Source organism: Schistocerca americana, chromosome X (assembly GCF_021461395.2).
Source record: "Schistocerca americana isolate TAMUIC-IGC-003095 chromosome X, iqSchAmer2.1, whole genome shotgun sequence".
NCBI lineage: Eukaryota > Metazoa > Arthropoda > Insecta > Orthoptera > Acrididae > Schistocerca > Schistocerca americana.
In genome coordinates, this window is record NC_060130.1 from 966,716,681 (window position 1) to 966,742,768 (window position 26,088).

Sequence of the window (26,088 nt, forward strand, 5' to 3'; positions counted from 1 at the left end):
AAATGTATAGACACCTTTGTCAAGTATCAGAGATATGTGAGAATAAGATTAACGTACCAAGACGAAAGGAACTTCAGAATGTCGATTGTAAATAGCATCCAGAATCAAGTTATGTAAGGTTTATGCTTGTTATTATTTTAATAAATGCGTGTGAAAATTAATCAAGTTCTGTTTAAAGTTGGTCACCGTCAATCTGCTACTCTAAGCATGCAAGTGGCATTTCTATCGTCTGACCTAACGGCAGAAGATAAACACGCCACGATAAGACCAAAAGATATATTGCTGACACTCGCCTACTTCGTTAGAGCGACAAGTCAAATAATCTGATGGTGTGTGTACCGAAGGTCTTACAGTACGCACACCACATTGGCGACGATGTACTAAGGAAACAGATGATTTCAGCACAATTACGGATGACCACGTGTGAGCTTAAAATAAAATGGAATTACAGTGTGCTTCTGGAAGACACATACTTGACTGTTAACCCGCTCTCTTGCAGCTAAAATATCATTATTGCAGTAATCTAGTCCCACTTGGATTTTTCAGATAACCATGGACCTCACGGCGCAGATCATCAATCTCATGGCACAAATACAACAGACGCAACAGGCGTTGCTTACAAGAGTGGAACGTTTGGAGTCGCAGCCTGCCATAGTGTCTCCACTACAAATTAAACTTCCACCACCACCTTTCGCAGTTTACAACAGCAAGGAAGAAGCGTGGCCGGACTATGCAGCACGCCTGGAACAGCACTTCCTCACACACCAGATATCAGGTGATGTAGAAAAAAGATCTTATTTTTTGGCAAATTGTGGCGCAACTATCAACAACCTTCTCTTAAAACTGAGTCCGATTTGTGAACCGACAAATTTGTCATTCTCAGCTATTAAAGACTTGCTCGAAAAATACTTTGACAAGCAAACGCATGTCGCTGCTGCAAGGCATAAATTTTACTTATGCAAGAAAAAGGGACAGCAGACGTGCACAGAATGGATTACACAGTTGCAAGGATTAACTACGAACTGCAAATTTATTTCTGAAAACGAAAAGTGTAAAAAATCCTATGCAGATTCTTTAATACATGATATGCTCATAATGCATTCACCAGACGGGAAATTAAGGAAAGAGCTCCTTAGTTTAATCAATGCATCCTTGCAAGATTGTTTACCAATCATTCAAGCACACGAACAAAGCCAAGCTTCTGTGAGGGTGGTACAAGACGACGGCTGTGACGTGTTCGCGACACAGGCACACGACACAGGGCAATGCGGCCCGCATACCCAAGGCCGTAAACAGAACAGCAAGGCTAGGCTCACGTGATCTAAGAACGGATCACACACCCAAACTCAATGACTAAAGTTGAAATCATGTCTTAAATGTAAAATCAATCATCACAGGGACAATTGTTACTATCGTAACGCACATTGTGACTTTTGCAAACGTAAAGGGCACAAATCAGGAGTGTGTAATAAGAAAAGTGTACAGTCTAGAAATAAGTTTAGCAATAAGAAAGTGCTTCATTTTAAGAAGTATACCTCCAATGCATGTGACGATATGAATAGGCAAGACTATATTCAGGTTTCAAAAGTTAAACATAAAGTTAATGCTATTGTACAAAACAGGAACAAGTCTTTGTATGTCACATTACTGATGAACAAAATACCTATCAAATTCCAGATTGACACAGGATCGTCAATCTCTATCATCAATCTGCACACGCATAAACGACTAGGTTCTCCTAAATTGCAGCATTTTGACAGCTCACTGTACAGCTACAGTAGTGAACAAATTCCAGTCAAAGGTGCACTGACGACGGAAGTAACTTACAAACAATTTACCAAGACAGCTCCTTTAGCAGTAGTTAACACCCATAAGGCATCAAACTTGCTGGGTCTGGATCTCTCTAACGAATTAGGCTTCACAATCCATGAAGCGAAACAGGTCACACATGAAGTTCCGAAAGGAAAATTACAAACAGTGTTGCAGAAGTACGATGATATTTTTTCCTCTGCGACAGGCAGTGTAACTGATCACCAGGCACACATTATGCTGACACCGAATGCAGTGCTGAAGTTTTGCAAAGCTAGAACTGTCCCTTGCACAATGAAAGAACGTGTAAAACAAGAACGTGACCGTTAAGAAGGCAATGGTATTATCGAACCAGTCACACACCGTTGGGTGGCTTGCGGAGTATTAATGTAGATGTAGATGTAGATGTAGCGCCTGGGCAACACAAATTGTTGTAATAGAAAAGCCAAATGGATCATTATGTATCTGTGGAGATTTCAAGACTACTGTCAACTCACAGTGCATTATAGATACATACCCGATTCCGAAACCAGAAGAACTGATGTGTCAACTACCAGGGGGTGTGTATTTCGCCAAACTGGATTTAAAGGAAGCATATCTGCAGATCCCTTTAGACAAAGATACACAAAAGTTTATGGTCTTAAATACTCCATTTGGATTGTACAGATACAAGCGCTTACCATTTGGTATCGCTAGCGCACCACGCCTCTTTCAATGTTACTTGGAACAATTAATTAGAAACTGTCCTAACGCAGTTAACTATCTCAATGACATAATCGTCTCGGGAAAATCTCCACAAGATTTACTAGATAACCTGGAAGAACTGTTCAAGGTTCTCAGAAAGGCCAATCTCAGGTGCAACAAGGACAAATGTATATTTTTTGTCTAGAAAATTCAGAATTTAGGAGATATATTGTCAAATGACGGAATCAGTCCGACACCACAGCATATAGAAGCAATACAGAAATTGCCAGCTGCAAAAGACTTAAAGCAGCTAAGAGCTTTATTAGGCCAAATTAATTATTACCGGAAATTCATACCGAAAGCAGCTGAAATTTCTGAACTGTTGCACAGATTGCTTTGCAAAGGAGTCGCGTGGAATTGGTCCCAAGAATACCAGCACGCATTCGACAAACTGAAACAAAGTTTAGTAGGCGCAAAATGTCTTACGACATATGACCCGCAAAAGTTGATCACTATTGCAGTGGACCCATCAGATTACGGGATCGGTGCAGTCATGTCCCATAAACATCAAGGAATTGAACGACTGATTGCATACGTGTCGAAAACTTTAAACTCAAGTCAACGAAACTATAGCCAAGTAGAAAAAGAGGCACTAGCAATTATCTTTGCCGTGAAGAAGTTTCATGACTACATATATGGAAGAAAATTTATTCTGCTCACAGACCATAAGCCATTGGTGACAATATTCGGACCATATAATAGCGTATCCACTAATACAGCACAGCGTTTACGACGTTGGGCATTGCTACTGTCTAATTACAACTACGACATCTTATATAGATCGACAGCACAACATGCCAACGCCGATGTACTTTCACGTCTACCGGCGGGTCAAGATGAACATTTTGACCAATCAGAGGATGTATGTTTTCAGATAGACGTAATCAGTGAGGACGTAGTGGAAAATTTCCCTGTCAATGCCACCTTAATAGCTAAGTTGGTGACCAAAGATCCAGTGTTATCAAAGATAAAGCAGTATATTCTTACGGAATGGCCAACCAATAAGAACATGTTAGCTCAGCCAGAAGTGAAATCTTATTCGAACATAAGACATGCTCTCACAGTGCACAAAGGCGTCATATTAGTTCACAGTGAAATGGGAAAAACGAGAGTAGTCATACCCAAAGCTCTCAGGACTAAAGTGCTAACAATGTTACACCAATGTCATTGGGGTATAGTACGCACGAAACGCATGGCCAGAGAACATTGCTACTGGAAGAACATTGATAAAGATATTGAAACAATTCTTTCTAACTGTAAATTATGTCAGACGCATCAATCAGCTCCACCAAGACAATATTTTCCGTGGCCACAGGCAACAGAACCTTGGTCAAGATTGCATATTGATTATGCAGATCCTTTTCTTGGAACTTCTTGGCTAATTGTCAATGATGCATTTTCCAAATTCCCTTTTGTACTACAAATGCGCACAACTTATTCAGCAACAACAATTCAAGCGTTGTCAAAGATCTTTTCCATTGAAGGATTGCCTCAAACCATCGTGCCCGATAACGGCACACAATTTACATCGCAAGAATTCCAGACATTCTGTCAGATGAATTGCACATTACAGGATGGCACCATTTCACCCTGAAGCTAATGGACTCGCTGAACGATTCGTACGAACATTCAAGGCACACATGATAAAGTTGGTGCAACAGTACAACAAAGAGAATTCCTTATTAATTTTTCTGTCACAATACAGAGCTACTCCGCATGAGGCACAGTCACCAGCAGAAAAACTGCATGGGCGACAACACAGGACTTTGATGTCTCTCCTAAAACTCACAATGCATCCAGGAAATGATCAACGAACGTCGAAAGGATGACAATTCCACATAAACGACAAAGTCCTCGTAACTGTCTACAGTCGAGGGAAAAGTACTTGGTCACAAGGAATCATTGTAGAATGCATTGGAAATGTCATGTATAGAATAAGAACGCAAAGCGGCATAGTTATTCGCCATACTAATCAATTACGGCAGCAAAGACAGCGGTCACATGTAGGCAGAACTCCTAGGCTGTTTCATTTTGCAGACTCGGAAGCAGAGGTCAACCCCAAGCAGCTTGCAGGATTCCAGACGCCGTCACCGGCAGCTGCCACCACCACCGCCGCCACCGCCGCCGCCACCGCCGTTGCTGCCGCAGCCAATGCAGACACTGCCGCCGACGCCGATGCAGCACCTTCAGGGGCAGCCGACTACACCAGCCGTCCACAGCCGACATCCCCAGAGAAGATGGACGTCGAAGAAAAATTAAGATTTAGGCTATGACCAATTTACCGATGTTGAAATGCAATCATGTAACAAAGTTTTTGCTTCTCCGGTTCCCTGTTCTGTAGGTTTTGAGTGGGTTTTCCTAGCGGACTGCGGGCGAATGCCATGGGGAGCAACATGTGTGCACCCACAAACATACGCACGCCAGAAAGCACGGAAGCAGAAAAAAAGGCTTTTTAAGCAAACTTCAAAATCATTTTTTCTTCCCCCGGAAGGGAGGGATATTGTGTACATAGTTCCACGTAGTGAGCGCATACACAACTTTCCCACTAGAGCGTGCCCCACTAAGCACAACAGCGCAGGAGCAGCACTCGTCCATCTCCACACTACGAGATGGCGCTGTCTTAGATACAGACCAAATTCTGCTTCCGCCGATCCGCGTATTAATATGTAACGCAGCCAATGAGATTGCTGCTAACGTAGAACCTTTTCTCCTCACGGATCACACTCGCGCAGTAATACCTGAATGCGCAAGGTATTATAATGAGTGTACAGACCTCCAATTAGTCAGTCTGCATTAGTCTGCATCAGTCTGTACGAGTCTGCATTTGTCTGCATTAGTCTGTACCAGTCTGCATTTGTCTGTACCAGTCTATAGTCAAGTTTCAGTCTGTACCTAATAAGATTACCATATTCCTGTACATAGCCATGAAGATAAATGTATAGACACCTTTGTCAAGTATCAGAGATATGTGAGAATAAGATTAATGTACCAAGACCAAAGGAACTTCAGATTGTCAATTGTAAATAGCATCCAGAATTGAATCAAGTTACGTAAGGTTTATGCTTGTTACTATTTTAATAAATGCGTGTGAAAATTAGTCAAGTTCTGTTTAAAGTTGGTCACCATCAATCTGCTACTCTAAGCGTGCAAGTGGCATTTCTATCGTCTGACCTAATGGCAGAAGATAAAAACACCACGATAAGACCATGAGACATATTGCTGACACTCGCCTACTTCGTTAAAGAGACAAGTCAATTAATCTGATGGTGTGTGTACCGAAGGTCTTACAGTATGCACACCACATTTGGGCAGTATCAATTTGTGGTTTTTAATTTGTTCATACAGGACTAAATCTATGTTGTTTGTGAAACAACTCCTTATTAAAAATTTCTGAAAGAGTACTGACAAGGCTGTCAAACAAACACGTAAAAATGAGTTGTTAAAGAAATCAAAAGAATGTCTACATGTGTGTATAGTAAACAGCTGCCACAGATAGTGAATGGATGTATTTCATCATACAATTCTGTACACAGTGTTAATAATATAAGAGTGAAGATAATAAGTTACTGAATAGCGGAGGCATTCAGAAGTTAACAAGCTCACAAAAAACAATATAACATTTGCTAGCTTTCGGATGAATTCTTTTTCAGGATAGAGCACCCATATATTAGCACATAAGCACATGCTGCTGCCACACCTCCACATGGGAGAGAAGGTGTTAAGGCTGTGGAGGAGTGAGGATAGGATGTCTTGATCCCTCAGTCCAGACTGTGAAGCTATCATCAATGAACCTGAACTAGACAAGGGATTTGGGGTTTTGAGAGACTAGTAAGGTTTCCTCTAGATGGCTCATAATCAGATAGGCATAAGAGAGCGCCATGCATTTTGTTTTGTTTTAGGGCGCAAAAACAACTAGTGTCATACGCACCCATGGCAGAACTGTGAAACACAATGACAAAGAGAGGAGTTAAAATTGACTATAAGTCAATCCCAATCAATGAAAGATAAGACAGCTAAAAATAGGGATGTGGAGGAAGGACCATAAAATATGCCACAGAGAAACGGAGGTCCAGAACTAAAAATTAAATTGTCTTTGCCATATTGCTACAACAGATAAAATGTAAAACGTGGTTGACAGCCTATGCATCGTTCACTAAAATGGCCGATAACTCAGACAGCAAAGCCAAACAGGAATGTAAACGGTTAAAAAACGAGCATTCCATCAGGAAATCGCAGACAGTTAAAAGTTGGGCACTATGTGCACAAAGTGGTGGGGGAGCACCACTTAACAAATGGTAATGGCAAAAACGCAGTGCCCAATACACAACCTAGTTAAAATGACCACCTTGTGGCGGGAGGAGAAGGGGAGGGGGGGGGGGGGGCGAGACAAGGTTGTCCAAGCCACTGGGAGAGGCTCAATAACCCTGAGCTTATTCTCATGAAGGGAGGACCAGCGGCGATGGCAAAGTGAGACCGTTTCCAGACAGATGGCTACACAAAGACCATCAGAGGGAATATACGAACTAGTGGGCTGAGGTACGAGGACTGCAGCCTTGGCAGCAGCACCAGCAGCCTCATTCCCTGTCAGACTGACATGACCAGGAACCCACATAAACATCACAGTGGCTCCATAAAGAGTGAGCAAGTGACAGTTTTCCTGGTCTTGTTGCACTAAGGGATGGACGGTGTACAGCACACAGAGGCTTTGAAGGGTACTGAGAGAGAGTAAGCAGATGCCAAAATTGGAAAGCCTGTGTTAACGAATGTACTCCGTGGTCTGATATAGGGCAAAGAGCTATGCTGTAAATAATGAGCAGTGTGCCAGAAGCCGATGCTGAAAAATGTTGGCACCAGCGATGAAGGCACACCCAACATCAAGGTCAGTCCAAGAGCCATCAGTGTACACAAAAGTACTATCACAAAGTTCCATGAGAAGGGGATAGAGCAAGGCTGGTGTATTGTCCTCAGTAAGCGAATGATGGTCAAGTTGAACATGGGCTGCCACACGAAGCCAAGGTGGTGAAGGATTCACAGCCACTGGGAAAGATGCAAGGAGCATTAAGTTAATCTTTCGGAGCATGAGTCGAAAGCGAACTCCAGGAGGTAAGAGGGAAGAGGGATGCGCCTCATACTGGCAATCAAAGGATTCATCAAAGGAGGTGGCCACACATGGCACACAAATGGCATGCATATCTGCTGAGGAAAAAGTCATGGCAGTAGGACAGCAGTAGTTTGGCAGCTTCTGCATACAGACTCTCAACTGCATTAATGTAAAAGGTGCCACTGGCCAAATGGATGCCATGATGGTGGATAGTATTGAGACGGATGGATGTGCAGATGCATAAACGTAACACCCATAGTCTAATTTTGAATGGACAAGGGACTGGTACAAACGGAGGAGGGTGGTTCGATCTGCACCCCAGGAAGTACCACTGAGAACACCTAGGACACTGAGTGACTGCGTGCAGTGGGCTGCCAGGTAAGAGACATGGGAGGACCATGCAAGTTTCCTATAGATCATGAGCCCCAGGAATTTCATAGTTTGAATAAACAGAAGAGCAAAAGGCCCAAGATGTAAAGATGTTGGGAGAAACCACTTGTGCTACCAGAAATTCATACAAATGGTTTTCTCAGTGGAAAAATGAACGCCACTGCCAATGCTCCATGAGTAAAGATGATCGCGACATTGCTGATGATGCCACTCAATGAGACAGGTCTGTGGAGAGCTGCAATAGACGCAGAAATTGTCAACAAAAAGGGAGCCAGAGATGTCCAACGGGAGACTGGGTTAATGGCAGTAGCTCAGGAGGGAACCCTGAGGCACACTATTTTCACAGATAAAGGTGTCTGACAAGACAGAACCCATATGTACCTTGAAAACTCTGTCTTTCAAAAAATTCCTGAAGAAAACAGCGCATGTTGCCATGGAAGCGCCATGTGCAGAGAGTAAGGAGGATACCAGTCTTCCAGCAGGTGTCATAGGCTTTCTCCAAATCAAAGAACATGGCTACAATATGGGATTTCTGCAGAAAATTATTTGAGATGGGTGGACAAAGTGACGAGATGGTTAATTGCAGAACAGTGCGTCAGAAATCCACACTGTGCAGTAGTTAGTCAACTGTGAGACTCAAGCCACCATACCAGCCGGTCATGAATCACCTCGCAAACACAGCTGGTGAGAGAGATGGGGCAGTGGCTAGAAGGAAGGTATTGGTCCTTACCTGGCTTAGGTATAGGTATGACAGTGGCTTCACACCAGCTTCTGTGAAATGGGCCCTCTGCCCAGATGCGGTTGTACACATTAAGCAGAAAGTGCTTGCCCATAAGAGAAAGGTGCTGCAACATCTGAATGTTAACAGCTTCTGGCCCTGGGGCAGAGGATTGGCACGAAGTGAGGTGACATTGTAACATTCAAAATTCTGAGAAGAGTAGGGTATTGCCGGAGACTCCCCTGCTTGTTTCCAAAGGAGAAAGGCAGAGTGGTAGTGGAAGGAGCTTGAAATTTCCACAAAATGGTGGCCCAAGGTGTTGGAGATAGCAATAGGGGCCACAATGACATCATCTGCTACTGTCAGGCCGGAAACTGGGAAATAGATCTTGGTCCCAGAGAGCTGTTGTAGGCTGGCCCACACGACAGAAGAGGGAGAGGAATGTTAAAAGAACTAGCTAATGAAATCCAGCTAGCTTTTTGCTATCCCGAAGAAAGCAAGGACACTGGGCATGCACCTGTTTATAATGAATGCAGTTTTCCATCATAGGATGACAGTTAAAAACGCAGATAGCACGTCTCCATTCACGAATTGTGTTGCAACACATCTCAGTCCACCAAGGGACCAGGAGTGCTATACGGGTGTTCATGGCTGTGCTACAGATTTGTGTGTCTCTCATTCCCTCAAAGGAGAAGTAAGTATGTGTGAGGATGTAATTGGTTAGATGTACAGGGAGTTAAGGTGGTAAGTTTGGAGTCTGAAAGACATTGGGATAGGAAGTGTTTGATAGTAACGAATCCACATGCATGGGGTGATTTAGAGGGAGGTGGCAACAACAGTGATGAGTAAGCACCCAGGTGTTAATGCCATACTTTCACAAAATGCAAGTTATAATACAAAAACAACCAAATGTGAAAATTATTTCATCACCAGTATGATATTTTCTGTCATTTTCTTCCAAAAAACTGTACCAGTAATGACTTGTTTTAAAGAGATCCTCAATGTACTGGTGCTTTGAAACAGCACATATTCTTACAACTAAGTTATAATATATAACCCACCATATATGGAATTCAACTGATAATGAAAAAATACAATATGGTATCTCCCACATGCTGCTTGTGGTGTAGAATGCACTCTTCCATTTCATTGGCCGCATTCCTCTCCATGAAAAATCTGTCTTCTTATTCAGTCTTTCACACTATGGAATGCTTGACCAGCTCCTTGCTCATGAACACTTTCTCATCACATGTGATGACAGTTTAAGGATTTGAGTAGGTATTGGAGGTTATGCTGGACTTCCGGGTTGGGATCCCTACAGCAGGTCTTGTAGGAGCAGGAGTCAGATAGTTGGTAGATGCCTTCTGTCAGGATTCATCACTCTCCACCGCAGAGTGAAAATCTCATTCTGGAAACATCCCCCAGGCTGTGGCTAAGCCATGTCTCCGCAATATCCTTTCTTTCAGGAGTGCTAGTTCTGCAGGGTCCGCAGGAGAGCTTCTGTAAAATTTTGAAGGTAGGAGATGAGATACTGGCAGAAGTGAAGCTGTGAGGATGGGACGTGAGTCGTGCTTGGGTAGCTCAGTTGGTAGAGCACTTGCCCGCGAAAGGCAAAGGTCCCGAGTTCGAGTCTCGGTCTGGCACACAGTTTTAATCTACCAGGAAGTTTCAACAGTATTTTGGTTTGTTTAGTTGGTGTATGATTGGCTATGTCTGGAGGGAGTTTTGAAGGATGTTACAGATGGAAAGGGTTAGAAAGGCAGGGTCTAGATGCTATGAGGGAATGACAGGGGGTTCACTGGGGGTAGAATAGGCGTTGACGAGTAATGGTGCTCCCTGTAGAGATTAGGATATCAATAAATTTGATAATTTTTGGAGGTGGTGTCTGGAGTGCTCTTCCAGATCTTGGAGAGCATGGGTTTTGATTTGGGAGATATGGTGTAGATGATTAGGCCTGCATAGTAACAGCATGTTGTGTAGGGAGTAGGGGTGGTCCAGGGATGCCTATGCCATGGATGTTTGTTTCTGTAGGAGCAGGTGTGAAATCAGTCATACCATATACCAGCTGTGATTTCTGCACAGCACTTTATGTGAGCATAACCACCAACCACCTGTCCATGTGAATTAATGGCCACTGCCAAACTGTATCCAAAAGCAAAGTTCACCACCCGGTAGCAGAACATGCTGCTAAGCACAGCATGCTTGACCTGAATGGCTACTTCAAAACCTACACCATCTAGATCCTTCCCCCCAGCCCCAGCTTTTCTGAACTACATAGAAGGGAGTTATTATTCCAACACAGTTTTCATTTCTGTAATCATCCTGGCCTCTATCTCCACTAACCCTTTGCGCCTACTCCCTCTTCCCCACAGTCTCCCTCCTCTGATCTGTCACCCCCTCCCAACCCACTTTAATCATCAATCAATCAATCAATCGGTCATCATGCACTGCATGAACTCAGTAGCTCTGGTGTCCTTGTGTTGCATTTCTATCTAATCAATCTGCTGCCTCTCACTTCCATACTCTTACGTTGCACACATGCTGTCTCCCTCCACATCGTCAGACTCCCTCCCCAACCCTTCCTCTCACTATCAGCCTCTTTTCTCCCTCATCCACTCCACCTGGAACAACCCTTCATGTCGGTTACCTGCTGAACTGTAGTCCCAGAATGGTGTATTTAACCAGCACAATGTAGTTTTAAGTGTGTGTGTTTATGTGTGTGTATGTGTGTGTGTGTGTGTGTGTGTTTCGTGTGGAGGGTTGGGGGTGGGTTATGCATGTATATGTGTATTCTATCTCAAAAAGTGGTTAATCCACAAGCTATCAAAGTTTGTCTGTTTTTGTGTGTGTGTGTGCTGTCACTGACTCAATGCTTCCACTATTCGATGAGTTGTTACTTTTACTCTTAAATTATTTACATTCTACCAGAACTTTCTATACCATATTAAGTGTGAACACCTTTGGTTAACCGAGCAAGGTGGCGCAGTGGTTAGACACTGGACTCGCATTCAGGAGGACGATGGTTCAATCCCGCGTCCGGCCATCCTGATTTAGGTTTTCCGTGATTTCCCTAAATCGCTCCAGGCAAATGCCGGGATGGTTCCTTTCAAAGGGCACGGCCGACTTCCTTCCCCGTCCTTCCCTAATCCGATGAGACCGATGACCTCGCTGTCTGGTCTCCTTCCCCGAAACAACCAACCAACCAACCTTTGGTTATTTGCCCTTTTATATTTTGCAACTTTTCTTGCTGACTCCTTTTTCCTTTGAGTTCTTCTCCACTAAAACACCAACTTTCTTTTCTACAACTGCCTTTCTTTGTCTCATCTTTGACCTGATTTTCAGTGTATCTTTCCCTTGTCCTTGAACTTTCCCCCACCCCACCTAACTCTTGTAACTTCATGTTTTAAATATCATCTGTTGCTGTTACTTCCCTTGTAAGTTACTTTCTCATCCTATCTTATTGCATCTTATTTGAGTCAAGCTCACTGATAATTTTATTACTTAATCCCTCGTATCACATTGCACTTAGTGTGTCATCTAGACGAAACATTGACTCTAGTTCCCAAATCTGGCTCCACATGTTCATGTCTACATCTGTTATGCTGCGAAGTACAAGTATTTTTCTGTCTTTACTGGAGTGTACTCATTTCGTGTATCCTCCTCTTTAAAAGTCCAGTGTACACGAACAATTTGAATTTCATCTATTTCAATTGCTTACTAAGTCTAAATCCATGTTAATCTGTAAGAGGTACTATCCAAAATTTTCAGGACTGGTGCTGCCATCTGTTGAAGACTTTACCTTTGGACTAATGGTCACCATCACACTCAAAGTAGTTCCCATCCGCACGTACACACAGGTCCCAGCACTTCTGCCACTGCTCAAACATTTTCTGGAAGTCCTGTTCTTTGAGGGTGTTTATCACCACCAGCAGTGCTTCTTCAATCCTCTCTAGAGTGTCAAACCAATTGCCTTTCAACTTGAGTTTCAGTTTTGGGAATAGTATGAAGTCGCAAGGTGCCAAATCTGGCAAGTACGGTGGGTGGGGTACAACCGCCATGTTGTTTTTTGCCAAAAATTTCCTGGTGAGCAAGAATGTGTGACAGGGAATGTTGTCATGGTGCAGCAGCCAGTTCCCTTGAAGCCAAAGTATGGGCCGTTGTTACCACATGCTTTCACGGAGCCATCACAAAATGTGACAGTAGTACGCGAAATTCATTGTTCGGTTGGGTGGGACAAATTCTTTGTGCACAATTCCCTTGGTATCAAATAAAATGATGATCATGCTTTTCACTTTGCTCTTCACCTGTCTCACTTTTTTGGGTCTGGGAGAGCCCGAGCTCTTCCAATGGGACTATTGTTGCTTTGTCTGTGGGTCATAAGCGTAAATCCAGCTCTCGTCGCCAGTGATAACCCATGACAAGAAGGTCTGATCATCAGATGCGGTCTGATGAAGGTCTGTGCACACTTCAACATGCTGTGCCTTCTGATCGGCAGTCTAGATCCTTGGCACAAATTTTGCAGCGACACGATGCACGCTCAATTCATCAGGCAAAATTCGTTGAGATGTCCCATAACCAGTACCTACTTCATCCGCAAGGTCTTGAACGGTTCAACATTGATCCACACGAACCAATTGTTGAAGTTTGGCAACAATGTCTGGCGTTGTGTGGCTAACAGGCCTTCCAGTGTGAGCATCATCTTCAACATCTGTACGGCCGGCCCTGAACCAAGCATGCCACTCAGACACACGCATACGGCTCATGCTCTGTCCCCCAAACTCTTGCTGAATCATTGCAAGGGTCTCCGTAGTACTTTTCCCGAGATTCACACAGAATTTGATACACACGCGTTGTTCTGTTCGCGGATCCATCCTAAAACTGCCACACATCGAACACAGAGTATTATGGAAATCTCTGTGGACACACAACACATCCTCCCAGCTGAATGCCACTCCGCACACTGACTCATCAGATATGCAGCTCTCGCCACCTAGCAGTGCAAATATATGCTACTCCTACTTTCCAGATGGCAGCGCCAGTCCCGAAAATTTTGGATTCCACCCTGTATGTTTGTTATAGAACATATAGATTTTTAATTAGTTCTGTATAGTGAACTTTCATATCATAATTTTAAACATTAAAAAAGTGAATTCAAAATAAAAGTGCAGCATAGACAAACAGAATATAATGAAGTTCCACAATTAGGTGTATTTCATCATATTTACCGCAGACTTCAGTCTACGACCAACTGATGGAGCAGGCTGCAGATCACATTCTTCCGTCTCAGTACTCTCTGTGCTTCTGCTCTCGCTGCTACATTCCTTATACACTCTCTTAATGGCAATCTCATTTCTAATATACTGGATTGATGAACTGCACTCAGCTGACCCATTTTTCTTTACAGATATTTCTTCTTCATGTTTTTTGAACACCCTTTCATTTGTATAAATTTTTTCTCCTTTAACATGTGTATCAGTCCTGAGCTTCTTTGAATGAGCCTGTGGAAATAAATAATCAAGTGACACAATAAAACAGTGTTAAAAAGTGAAAATGACAAAGTAAGTCACAGCAGTGGAAAATTCTCTCTCTCTCTCTCTCTCTCTCTCTATATATATATATATATATATATATATATATATATATATATATATGGTGCCCAACTGGTCCACAGCACGGGGGAGAAACAGTTACACTGTGTGCATCATCTCTTAAGAGGAAAAAAAGAGACCTGAGTAAAAAAATTAAAGATATGTTAACATAAAACGTTAACAGAAGGATATGTGACTACACCGCTTCCAGTGAAGATACTTCAATACTGTGAACTGTACATTTTGATGAACAAACATATCAAAAAATCATTATCAAGAAATTTTGTTTGTTGCTGTAACATAAAACCACAGATTACTCATAATATGACAAAATAACTGAAAGTAACCCCAAGTGAGGTTGAGCCCTAACCTAAAAATTAAGCTAGAAACACAATATCTACATCTACGTATATAGTCTGGAGAACACTGTTTAGTAGCTGACAAATGATGGTTCTTAATGTACCACTTACTCCTTCCCATTCTATTCCCTTATAGAGCAAGGAAATAATTATTACTTAAATATTAGTCTGTCAACTATAATTAGACTAATCTCATGTCTGCAGTCCTGCTGGGTCACGTTTGCTTCAAATTATTAATTGTAGTAAGATACTTATTAAGTCTGTGAAATAGAAAAAGGAAAATAGCTTTACATACATGTCTTCAGATTTATTGCTTCGACAAAATTTTAACATTTTGTATAAATTTCTGATTTAACTCATTGTTGTGACTCGCCGTTCATTCAAAGTGCCGCCGCGCAATTACGCGCGTCCTCTTGATGTGGCGCTGTCTGCCAGTCATGCAGCAGCCGCGCCACCTAAGCGGCCAGCCAGCCAGCGGCCGCTGAACTTGGACTCAGTGCTCATTTGAATGTTAACGTGTCTTGCTTTGTCAACTTGCTCGGTGACTTACATGTGTTGTGCCGTTATGAAATATATGTGTTCAACTTGACGTTATAACAATTGGCGACGAGGATGGGATTTTTCCTTTTCATCGTTGACCCACAGGTTTCCATGGCTACTTTAGAGCAACTATTGCAAGGTCTCATTGAACAGCAAACGCTCCTCACATCGGCAATCCGCGATTTCGTCGCGAGATCCAATGCGGGCCGTTTCTCGTCGTTGTCTATACCTCCTTTTCATCCTTACAACGAGACAGCGGAAGACTGATCTGATTACGAAAAACGTCTTCGACAGCACTTCTTGGCATTTCATGTCGCGGATGAACAAACATGTAAGTCTCTGTTCCTTTCATGGATTTCACCTCAAATTTATCGATTGTTGTCGCAATTGGCTCCTTTGAAAGATCTTGCGTCTTTGTCCTTTGCTGAAATGTGCTCACTTCTGTCAGCATATTTTCATAAGCAAACGCATGTGGTAGCCTCTCGTGTTGCTTTTTATCGTTGTCAAAAACAACCGACTCAATCCTATCGCGCTTGGGCGGCTGAGCTTCACGGCCTCAGTCGAAAGCGTCAATTTGTTACTGGCGTTCACAAAGAATCCTACGCAGATTCCATGGTACGGGATGCTATTATCCGATCGGCGCCCGCCAAAGAAGTGAGGCAACGTGCCCTTCAGTTGACAAATCCGACTCTAGATGAAGTCCTCTCCATCGCGCCGTCTTTTGAAATTTCTCGCACCGCTGGAGCGGTAATAGAGGCGTGGGGTGACGTCGGGGACATACAACCTCTGTGCGCTGTTGACGACGCGTGCGGCGTGTCCTCGCCGGCCGACGTGGCCGCCGTACGCTCCCACGCGGAGCCTCGGCCTAACCGTAAACAACCCTCTCAGAAACTGCAGCAAAACCCCCGGCAACTTCCTTCATGTCCGCGGTGTTTTACGAAGCATTCACGCGAGGATTGTCCCCAACGTTGGGCAGTGTGTCACAATTGCAAAAAAAAAAAAGTGTCATGTGTCTTCCGTTTGCAAATCCGACCGCATACATGATGTTCATGACCGTGACGCCGATTCTGCTTCTGCGTTGTCTGTCAATTGTACTTCTTCCCTTTCAGGGAAGTTGTTCCTCACTGTCCAAAGCCTTGGTCGGAATGTTTGCATGCAGGTGGATACTGGTTCTGCTGCTACTATCATTAATTCTCAGACGTATCTTCAGTTGGGTTCTCCACTCCTATCACCTGTCACTCGGCAATTACGGACGTACAATAAACAGAAGATTTCCCACTTGGAACAATTTAATGCTGAGGTATCTTACAAATCCGTCGTTCGCACTGTTCCCATATTTGTGGTCGACCAGAGTAACGCAGAAAATCTTTTTAGTTTCGATGCCTTTCGCGTTTTTGGGTTCTCCGTAGATGACTCATTCAATATCGTCTCTATCCTTATGCTCAATTGGATTCCTTGCCGACGAAATTTTCGTCCATTTTTTCTCCTGGGTTAGGCCGTGCAAACGACTTTGAAGTTCATATCACGCTCAAACCCACTGCTCGGCCTAAGTTTTTTTCGGGCTCGGCCCATTCCTGTGGCCCTTCGTGATCGGGTAAAACGGGAGCTGGACCGTCTCACTACTTCAGGGGTCTTGCTTCCTGTCTCTTCCAGTGAGTGGTCCTCTCCTGTCGTTGTTTTTGCTGAGCCCAATGGTGATATTCGTCTCTGTGGCGAATTTAAAGCCACTGTAAATGCACAATGCCTCATCGACACTTACCCTATGCCCCGACCTGAAGAAGTTTTCACTAAATTTGCGGGTGGCCAGTATTTTTCTAGAATTGACCTGTCAGAAGCTTATCATCAACTTCCTCTCGACGCTGCTTCCCGGCAGTTTCTGGTCCTTAACACGAGTTTCGGCCTCTATCAATACCAACGATTGCCATTCGGGGTTGCCAGCGCCCCGGCTCTCTTTCTGCGATTCTTGGATCAATTATTGCTCCCTGACTCTCGGTGTATCAATTACATGGACGACAGTGTTGTCACTGGCTCCACCACTGAAGAACATCTTCAGAACCTCCGCACACTTTTTCATGTCTTACAGACCGCCGGTCTTAAGTGTAATCTTCAGAAATCACAATTTTTTCAGGCATCTATCACGTACTTGGGGTTTCAACTCTCTCGGGATGGTATTCGTCCGCATCAGCAAACTGTCGCTGCGATCGATGCCCTTTCTCACCCTACATCTGTTAAGGAACTGCAGGCCATCTTGGGGAAAATAGCATACTATCACAAGTTTTTACCGTCTGCTGCTTCGGTGGCGCAGCCGTTGCATCGCCTGTTGCATAAATCGTGCCTTTTCACTGGTCCGCGTCATGCGATGCGGCTTTCCAGAAATTGAAGACTATGGTGAAACAGGCCACGGACGCCTCTCAATACGGGGTCGGTGCAGTCCTTGCGCACCATTTTTCTGACGGTTCTGAACAACCCATTGCTTATGCCTCCAAAACGCTCACGGATGCCCAACAAAAGTATTCTCAAATTGAAATTGAAAAAGAAGGTCTGGCCATTATTTATGCTCTTTATAAGTTTGGTGTTTTTCTCTATGGATCCAAATTTCATCTTGTTACAGACCACAAACCATTTGTTTCCTTGTTACATCCATCAACGTCACTTCCCGACTAGGCTGCACACCGCCTCCAGCGTTGGGCTCTTTACTTGTCTCATTTCAATTATGAGATTCATTTCCGGCCGACGGCTCAACATGCGAATGCTGATGCACTGTCTCGCCTTCCCATGGGTCCTGATCTGGCATTCGATAGGGACGAACTTTTGTGTTTCCACCTGGATGTTGCCGAGCAGCGGGTTGTGGCCGGCTTCACCATCACCGGGGACCGGCTGGCGGCTGCTACGGGTTCTGATCCTACCGTCTCCCGGGTTTTACGCTGTATTCAGAAGGGTTGGCAAGATCGTCTGTCCGCTAAGACTTCTGATCCGTTGCGGAACTACTACGCTTTGCGCTACCGCCTCACGGCTAGGGATGGTCTTTGCGTGCTTCGGTCTTGCGCCTCCTTCACCAAGGGCACTGGGGTGTCTCTCGCACAAAATCTCTGGCGCGCCGTCATGTGTACTGGCCCGGCATCGACTCTGAAATCGCACACATGGTCGCTGCCTGCGGCCCTTGTGCGTCACAGGCCGCCGCCCCGAAGTCATCTTTGTCACCGTGGCCTTCGCCTGAGACGCCCTGGGAGCGCATTCATGCTGACTTCGCGGGACCTTTTTAGGTACTTATTGGCTACTCGTAATTGACGCCTACTCTAACTTTCCTTTCATTGTCCGTTGCACGTCGCCTACCACCGCGGCAATCACAAATGCTCTAGCACGCATTTTTTCTTTGGTAGGCCTTCCCTCTACTCTTGTTACTGATAATGGGACTCAGTGCTCATTTGAATGTTAACGTGTTCACATGGCTTGCTTTGTCAACTTGCTCGGTGACTTACATGTGTTATGTCGTTTTGAAATATGTGTTTAACTTGACGTTATAACACTCATATTACATTAACTCACAATCACAGTTTTCATGATGAAGCAATGAGGTTGCTGATAAAATTGTGTGTAAGGAAAATATAGTTGAGAATGTTTTTCTGCTTCTTTCATGAATGTTCTTTCACAATCTTGAAGGCTCTCTGGTACTACTACTTAAAGACTCCTCTCCAGTATGCTTGCAATGTCATGCCAGAAAAATGTATATTTTCTTTTTATTGTATCTCTAATCCCACTGGTATGTCCTACTGGAATTTGCTCATTGAAAACTACAGCAAAAAATCAGGAACATATATGCCTATTTGCCACAAGCCACCTTATGGGCATGGTGGAGGTACTGTCGCTTCACCCTTACCTGTTCCAGTAGCAAGTGGTGTGAAGGAAGAATGATTGTTGATAAGCCTCTGTGTGATTTCAAATCTCTGTAATTTTAGCTTCTGGTCTTTTTACAAAATATATGCAGGAGGTAGTAATATGCTAGTTTATTCTTCTACGAAGTTCCCCTCCAAATTTTAACAATAAACCACATAGTCATGCACAACATCTTCCATGTTTAGCATTCGCCACTACAGTTGGATGAGCACTCCTTGGTTTCGCACTTTCTAAGCCAACCTATGATGAAACATGCTGTTTTACTTTTGATCGTCTGTTTCCACCATTAGTCCTACCTCGAGAGGGTCCTGACCGAAGAGTGGTACTCAAGTACTGTAGGAAAACTACCACAGTCATGGGGACACTTCCAATGAATCTGTCTGCATCTGCCTCTCCTACAGTTAGTTTAAGTGATCATTTCACTTTAAATCTCACCATATGCACACTACCAGATATTTAATGGATGTGAACTTGATCAGGGATTGTTCAGCAATTATGTAATCTAACATATGATGTGTTTTATTTGCTATGATTCCGCAAACCAGTCACAAAGCTGGTCAGATATTCCATATGCTCATATTTTACGAAAGGTGTGAGCATGGGTACTAAACGGAATCTCTTAAGTTTCAGTGACAGAATAAATCACACAAATTATAGGCTGTCAATTCAACTAAAATACCTTGGGATCACAATTATGAACAACTAAATCTGGAACACTCACGTAACTAATCTTGTGGGGAAAGCAAACAAGAGACTGTGTTTCACTGGAGGAACACTTAGAAGATGCAAGAAAGAGACTGCCTACAAGTACTGTTGCGCAGCATGGGATCCTCACCATACAAGATTGACGGAGGACTTTTTAAAAAGTTCAAAGGCGGGCATCCCAGTTTGTATTATTGTGAAACAGGGGAAAGAGTGTTGTGGATATGATATGTGAGTTGGGGTGGTACTTATTAAAACAAAGGTTTTCTTCGTTGTGGTGAGATCTTTTCAAGACATTTCAATCACCAGCTTTCTCCTCTGAATACGAAAATATTTTGTTGATGATCACGTACATAGAGAGAAATGAAGTAATAAAATAAATCATTGGATGGAAACATTTAAGTGTTCATTTTTCCTGTACAATGTTCGAGAGTCGAATGGTACAGAAATAGTGTGAAACTGGTTTGATGAACCCTCTGCCATGCACTTAAGTGTCAAATGCAGATTGATGTTCATTAGACGACAGTAGAGAAATGTACTGAATACCTTCTGGAAATCGATCAGTCTGGGCATTGGTAGCAAGTGATTTCTGGGTCTTGTGGATGAACAGAACAAGCCCAAGAAGATTTTATTAGAACAAGCTGGGTTTCTTAAAGAGCATTGTTTACAGAATTCATGTTGATTCCCACAGAAGAGATGATTATCGGTCAAAAGCAATATCATGATATTTAAGCATAAAATCTCTTGCAAAATTCTACAACAGATTATCGTCAGCAATATAATACTATAGTTGTATGCATGACCTACGAACTTTTCCAGTCATTTGGAATGGTCTAATCCTGCAGCAACCTATGATATATATGACTGTAGCTAGAAGAAGAGCCAGTTCCTTCACATACAATATGTAGAGCCTTATAGATATCTAATCAGATCAAGCCACCTTTGTTTAGTTGAGTGATTCTATCCTGAGGTTACTTATCTTGATATGTCCTTTTGGTATTTATGTGACAAATGAAATAACAGACTCCAGGACAATCTTCCTGTGTGAGCTGATTTTGGAAAAAGGAATTTAGTATTTCAGACTTCTCTCTGCCACTGTTTATTTCTATGCTAGTATGGTCACTGAGTTAGTGTATATGTGGCTTTCATACGTACACGAACAAAATTTCTTAGAATTTTGTCATAACTGGTAGATAGTTTTACTTTCGAACTTGTTGAACAGTTCACACAAGGCTTTCCTAGTGCTCATTTTAACTTTTTTCAGCTTCTGCTTGTCAACATGGCTTTGGCTACTCTAAAATATAAGGAGTGTTCAAACGAAAAGGTATGAAATGTTGTACCAACCAAATTGGTTGAAATTTGCTTATACCTCTTTGGGAAATGTGGTGAGACATCTAGGGATGTGAATGTAGTGTCGCCATCTCATCCTAAAAAACTCAAAGCTGTGCCCTCACCAGACAATGTGACGCTCGCCATCTTTTTCAATGTCCAATGTCTGATACTTATCGAATTCCTTGACCACAGAAAAACAATTGACCATGGCATGTACTGTGAGACACTTCACAGTCTATGCAAGTCCATCAGGAGCAAACGGCCTGGACTGCCCACAGAGAGAATGATTCTGTTTTGTTTTAGGGTGCAAAAACAACCAAAGTCATATGCGCACACGTCAGAAGCATAGAATACGAAGACAAAAAAGGAGTCAAAAGCGACTACATGTTAAGCCCAATTGACTGAAGGAAAGACAGCCAAAAACAGGGCCTTTCTCTTGGAGAAAGGTCCATAAAATACACCATAGAGACAACAGAGGTCCTGAACTAAGGATTAAATGTCCATCATATGGCTACAACACACATAAAGTAAAACGCAGTTGACAGGAAGATTGTCGTTTGCTAAAACAGCTGATAACTCACGCAGCAAATATAAATTAGAGCGTATTTGGTTAAAAAAAAAAAAAGGGTATTCCGTCAAGAAATGCAGAACTGTCAAAGGTTGATGGCAATGAGAACAAAGTGGTGGTGGGGCATCACCACTTAACTAATGGCAATCACTAAAATGACAGTGCCCAATACACAAACCAGGTAAAATTATCTCCTCGCAGTGAGATGTCTGAAAGGAGTTCGGCCAAGCCACTGGCAGATGTTTAATTCCCCAGAGCTTGTTCCATTGAAGGAAAGACCAGTGGTGATGCCAAAGTGACACCATCTGCTGACAGATGGCAAAACAGAGATCATTGGAGGGGACGGAAGAGTTACTGGGCTGAGGTATGGGGACTGTAGCCTTGTCAGCAGTGGCATCAGACTTGTTTCCTGTCAAACCAACATGACCAGGGATCCACATAAACATCACAGTGGTTTCATCAATAGTGAGCAAGTGAAAGTTTTCCTGGACCCATTGCACTAAGTGATGGATGGTGTACAGCACACAGAGGCTCTGAGCACGCTGAGACAGTAGGAGCAAATGTCACAATTGAAAAGACTGTGGCACCAGATGTATTGCATGGCCTGATAAAGCACGGAGAGCACCACTGTAAATACTGGGCAGCGTTCCGGAAGCCGATATGGTAAGCGTCAGTGCCAATGACGAAGGCGCACCTGACACCTGAACCTACCCGACTCAATTCTGATGGAGGAAGTCGGGGTGATAGTGGGACGAGCTCAAAATTTCCACAAAATGGAGGCACAAGGTGTTTGAAATTACAATAGGGTCCACGATGACATCATCTGCTACAGTCAGGCCAGAAATTGGGGAATTGGCCTTGGTCGCAGAAAGCTGTCAGAGTTTGGCCCACATGATGGAAGAGGGTGTGGAACTATTAAAGGAATAGTAGATGAAATCTAGCTAGCTTTTCAGCTATCTTGAAGAATGCAACGACAATGTGCATGCAACTATTTATAACGAATACAGTTTGCATCTTAGGATGATGGTTAAAACTGCGGGAAGCATGTCTCCGCCCGCAAATTGTGTCGAGGCATGCCTCAGTTCACCAAGGGAATGGGGCATAGAGTGGCACAGGTCAAGAAATGGAACATTCTGCAGCAGTAAGGGTAATGTTTTTAAGGTATTCCACATGGTCAATCACAACTTGGAAGAAGTTGTTCGTTGAAGGTTGCCAGGATGGACTAAAGCCTCCAGTCAGCTTGAGCAAACTGCCATTTGGGTTTGCACATAGGTGCCATAGGAGTCAGCAACGGATAGCACACAGGACATGGTCACTTGAGTAATTGTCAGATAAAACGGACCACTCAAGATGACAGGTAAGCTGGGCAGTGCAGAACGAGAGGTCCAAATGGGAATAGGTGTGCATGGAGTCTGAAAGGAACTTGGGTGCACCAGAGTTAAGGCAGAGAACGTTGAGTTGATTGAGAAGGTCGGTCAAGAGGGCACCTCTGTGACAGGTTCTGGGAGAGCCCCAAAGGGGATGGTGCACATTAGAGTCACCGAGCAGAACAAAGGAGTGCGAGAGTTACCCAAAAGCTGGAGGAAGTCTGCCCTGGTGACACCGAATGACGGAGGATGTAAACAGTACAAAGGGAAAAGGTGAACAGAGGAAGGAAAATGCGGATGGCAACAACTCGCAGTCAGCTGTTCAGGGAGATGGTTTGACTATGAACATCTCCCCCATGAGATGGAACGCCATTCTCAGGGGGAAGGTCAAAGCAAACCGGAAAGAAATGCGAGAGGTCAATGTGATTGTTAGGATATAATTTTTGTTTCCTGGAGGCAGAGACCAAATGGATGCTGTGATTCCAAGAGCAGCCGTAATACCTCCTTGTTGGATCTAATGCTGCGAACATTCCATTGGTGGTGAGTCATAACAGGAAAAAGGAAGGATGGGAAAATGGGAGGGATGTCACCTCAGCTGCTGCCAAGTGCCAGCCTTCAAAGACACACTGATACAGTGCACAGAGCCTGGAGGATTCTGCTCCATGAGATCCACAGAGGTGTCGGCATTCTCTTTCAGTTGGTCTGCAGAGTCCAGGGCAGAAAAATGGTTGGCGGTGTGCACTGGTAACACGGAGGTCGGCCGGTTGAGGGTATCAAGTGGCGACACCACTGAAGAGCGTCTCTAAGTCGGTGAGGGAGAACACTCAGGGTGTACACGCGAACGAGAAAAAAAAATATTCCCGGATTTTTCCCGGATCTCCCGGGTGAAAATACACTTTTTCCGTGTCAAGTGACAGTATACTTTCCCTCGGAACTGGAAAAATTATCCTTTGGTATGGTTTTATACAGCAGTGTAGAACTTCCCGGCACCTTAGAAACGAAACTCAGTGAAAAAAAAACGCGTTTTGGAAAGATCTTTGATATACGCTGCATATTTTCGTATTACGAAAGTATAAATTAAAATTCCACCAACAGTAAAAGTTAATGGTTTAAATTAATATGCGTAGTGCTGCTAGAAGAAAAGCAAGGCTTTCGCATATAATATTTGTCTCATAAGCTACAAGAGAAGCTAAACTTTCACATATAATGTTGATCTGTTTAGCGCATGTTACACTTTAAGATACATCATGCAAATACGCTACAAAAATTTTTAATACCGACATAAATCTCAGATCTTCTGGGCTCGAAATTCTTCTAAATGGCTCGTTATCAAAGAGTTGATTTTTAAAAGGAGAGCAAACGCTCTGTGATTTAAGAAATTCAGCCGGCCGGAGTGGCCGAGCGGTTCTAGGCGCTACAGTCTGGAACTGCGCGACCGCTACGGTCGCAGGTTCGAATCCTGCCTCGGGCATGGATGTATGTGATGTCCTTAGGTTAGTTAGGTTTAAGTAGTTCTAAATTCTAGGGGACTGATGACCTCAGAAGTTAAGTCCCATAGCGCTCAGAGCCATTTGAACCATTTAAGAAATTCATCGTACATTCTCCCACATAGTTAATCTGGCGTAAAAGGAAATTTACCTCGAAAATAACGGTTTTCGGACAACCATTCACAATATTTTCCCGCGACCTGTTAGAAATAGATTCATTTCAGCAGTTGCCAGAGAGCGCCAGATAAGAGGCGTCACCGCTCTTGGGCAGCTACGGTGACGTAGGAAGCCCCTATGTTCGTAAGTGTAAAACATTAAAAGATCTTACATTATGTCATAAAAGAAACAAGACATCAGAGGATACGCCAAAAGCGTCGGAATTTCGTGAACCATATTAAAATGCAGAATGAGATTTTCACTCTGCAGCGGAGTGTTTCATATTAAAATGCATAGTTCGCCTTACAGTGCACATTCGTATGTCCAGATTCCCAATGACTTAAGCCTCGACCTGATATGAAGCATTTCAATGTGGTTTTCGGGACGTAAATTTTCTTGGAGTACTAGTACTGTATTATCTCATGTTTGGTTCTTTATTATGGCATAACACCATACGTGCTAGAAGATGAAAACGTGCACTTGAAATGCAGCAAACAGTTGAAACTAGCCAATAGTGTGGAATTAAACACTTCGTTTCAAATAAATTGACTGCCTCAGCAGGAAAGCTTAATAAAAGCCAAATTTCTTTAGCAAACCGACAAAAATAACTTTATTGTTCCGCAAGGCGATTAATGCTTGACTGTCAGGAACGTGGAAATAAAATAAATCTAAAACTAGTAACATATTTTAGCCTTCCGTAATTATGTGAATGTGTTTTAATTCACTTGATAGCTCCTAGCCACAGAAATCCGCCTTGTTTTCATTTGACGTGAGAGCAGTAAATGAAGAGGAAACACAAAAATCACTAAATGTAAACGCGGGTCACGTGGAGACTAGCCCCCCTAACTCAGACTGCTCTGCGCGTTAGAACGTCAAGAATTAATAAGAACTTTTCAAAAATAAGTTCATTTTGTGGCGCACGTCTTTCTGAAGAATCTGATACATAAAACATATATCTTCGAGGAAATGTAAGACACGTTATTTGGTCTTAAGTGCGCAGTGCAGTGCCACGCCTCTTCAAACAACATTCTTATACTGCATTTCACTTGATTTCGCTCTGTAGAACTCAAAGGTGCAGTGGCGCCGACTTAGGGGGGCAAGGTACTTTGTGTGTGCCCCCCCCCCCCCCCCCCCAATATTCAAACATGCACTTCACACCGCTCTCTCCCCCTTCCTCATCCTTTACTGGGAAATTTGTTAAAACTTGCACATACAATTTTGCATAATAGTATGTAATGATTATGTAGGAAAAAAAAATACCGATTTTACGAGCTATTGCGTATTCCTTTCTCCTGCTCCTCCAACCTCTGCATATGACGAACTGTCGTGACAG

The 26,088-nt window shown here is 43.3% G+C and overlaps 1 protein-coding gene across 1 annotated transcript in view; it reads right to left on the reverse strand.

Moving 5' to 3' along the window:
• The window catches only part of LOC124555342, an 856,442-nt gene that overhangs the window by 683,539 nt on the left and 146,815 nt on the right, over positions 1 to 26,088 (reverse strand). The window contains exon 4 of the mRNA XM_047129223.1: positions 13,988 to 14,260. Coding sequence (XP_046985179.1) covers positions 13,988 to 14,260 — 273 coding nt within the window. The remainder of the gene's footprint in view (positions 1 to 13,987; positions 14,261 to 26,088) is intronic.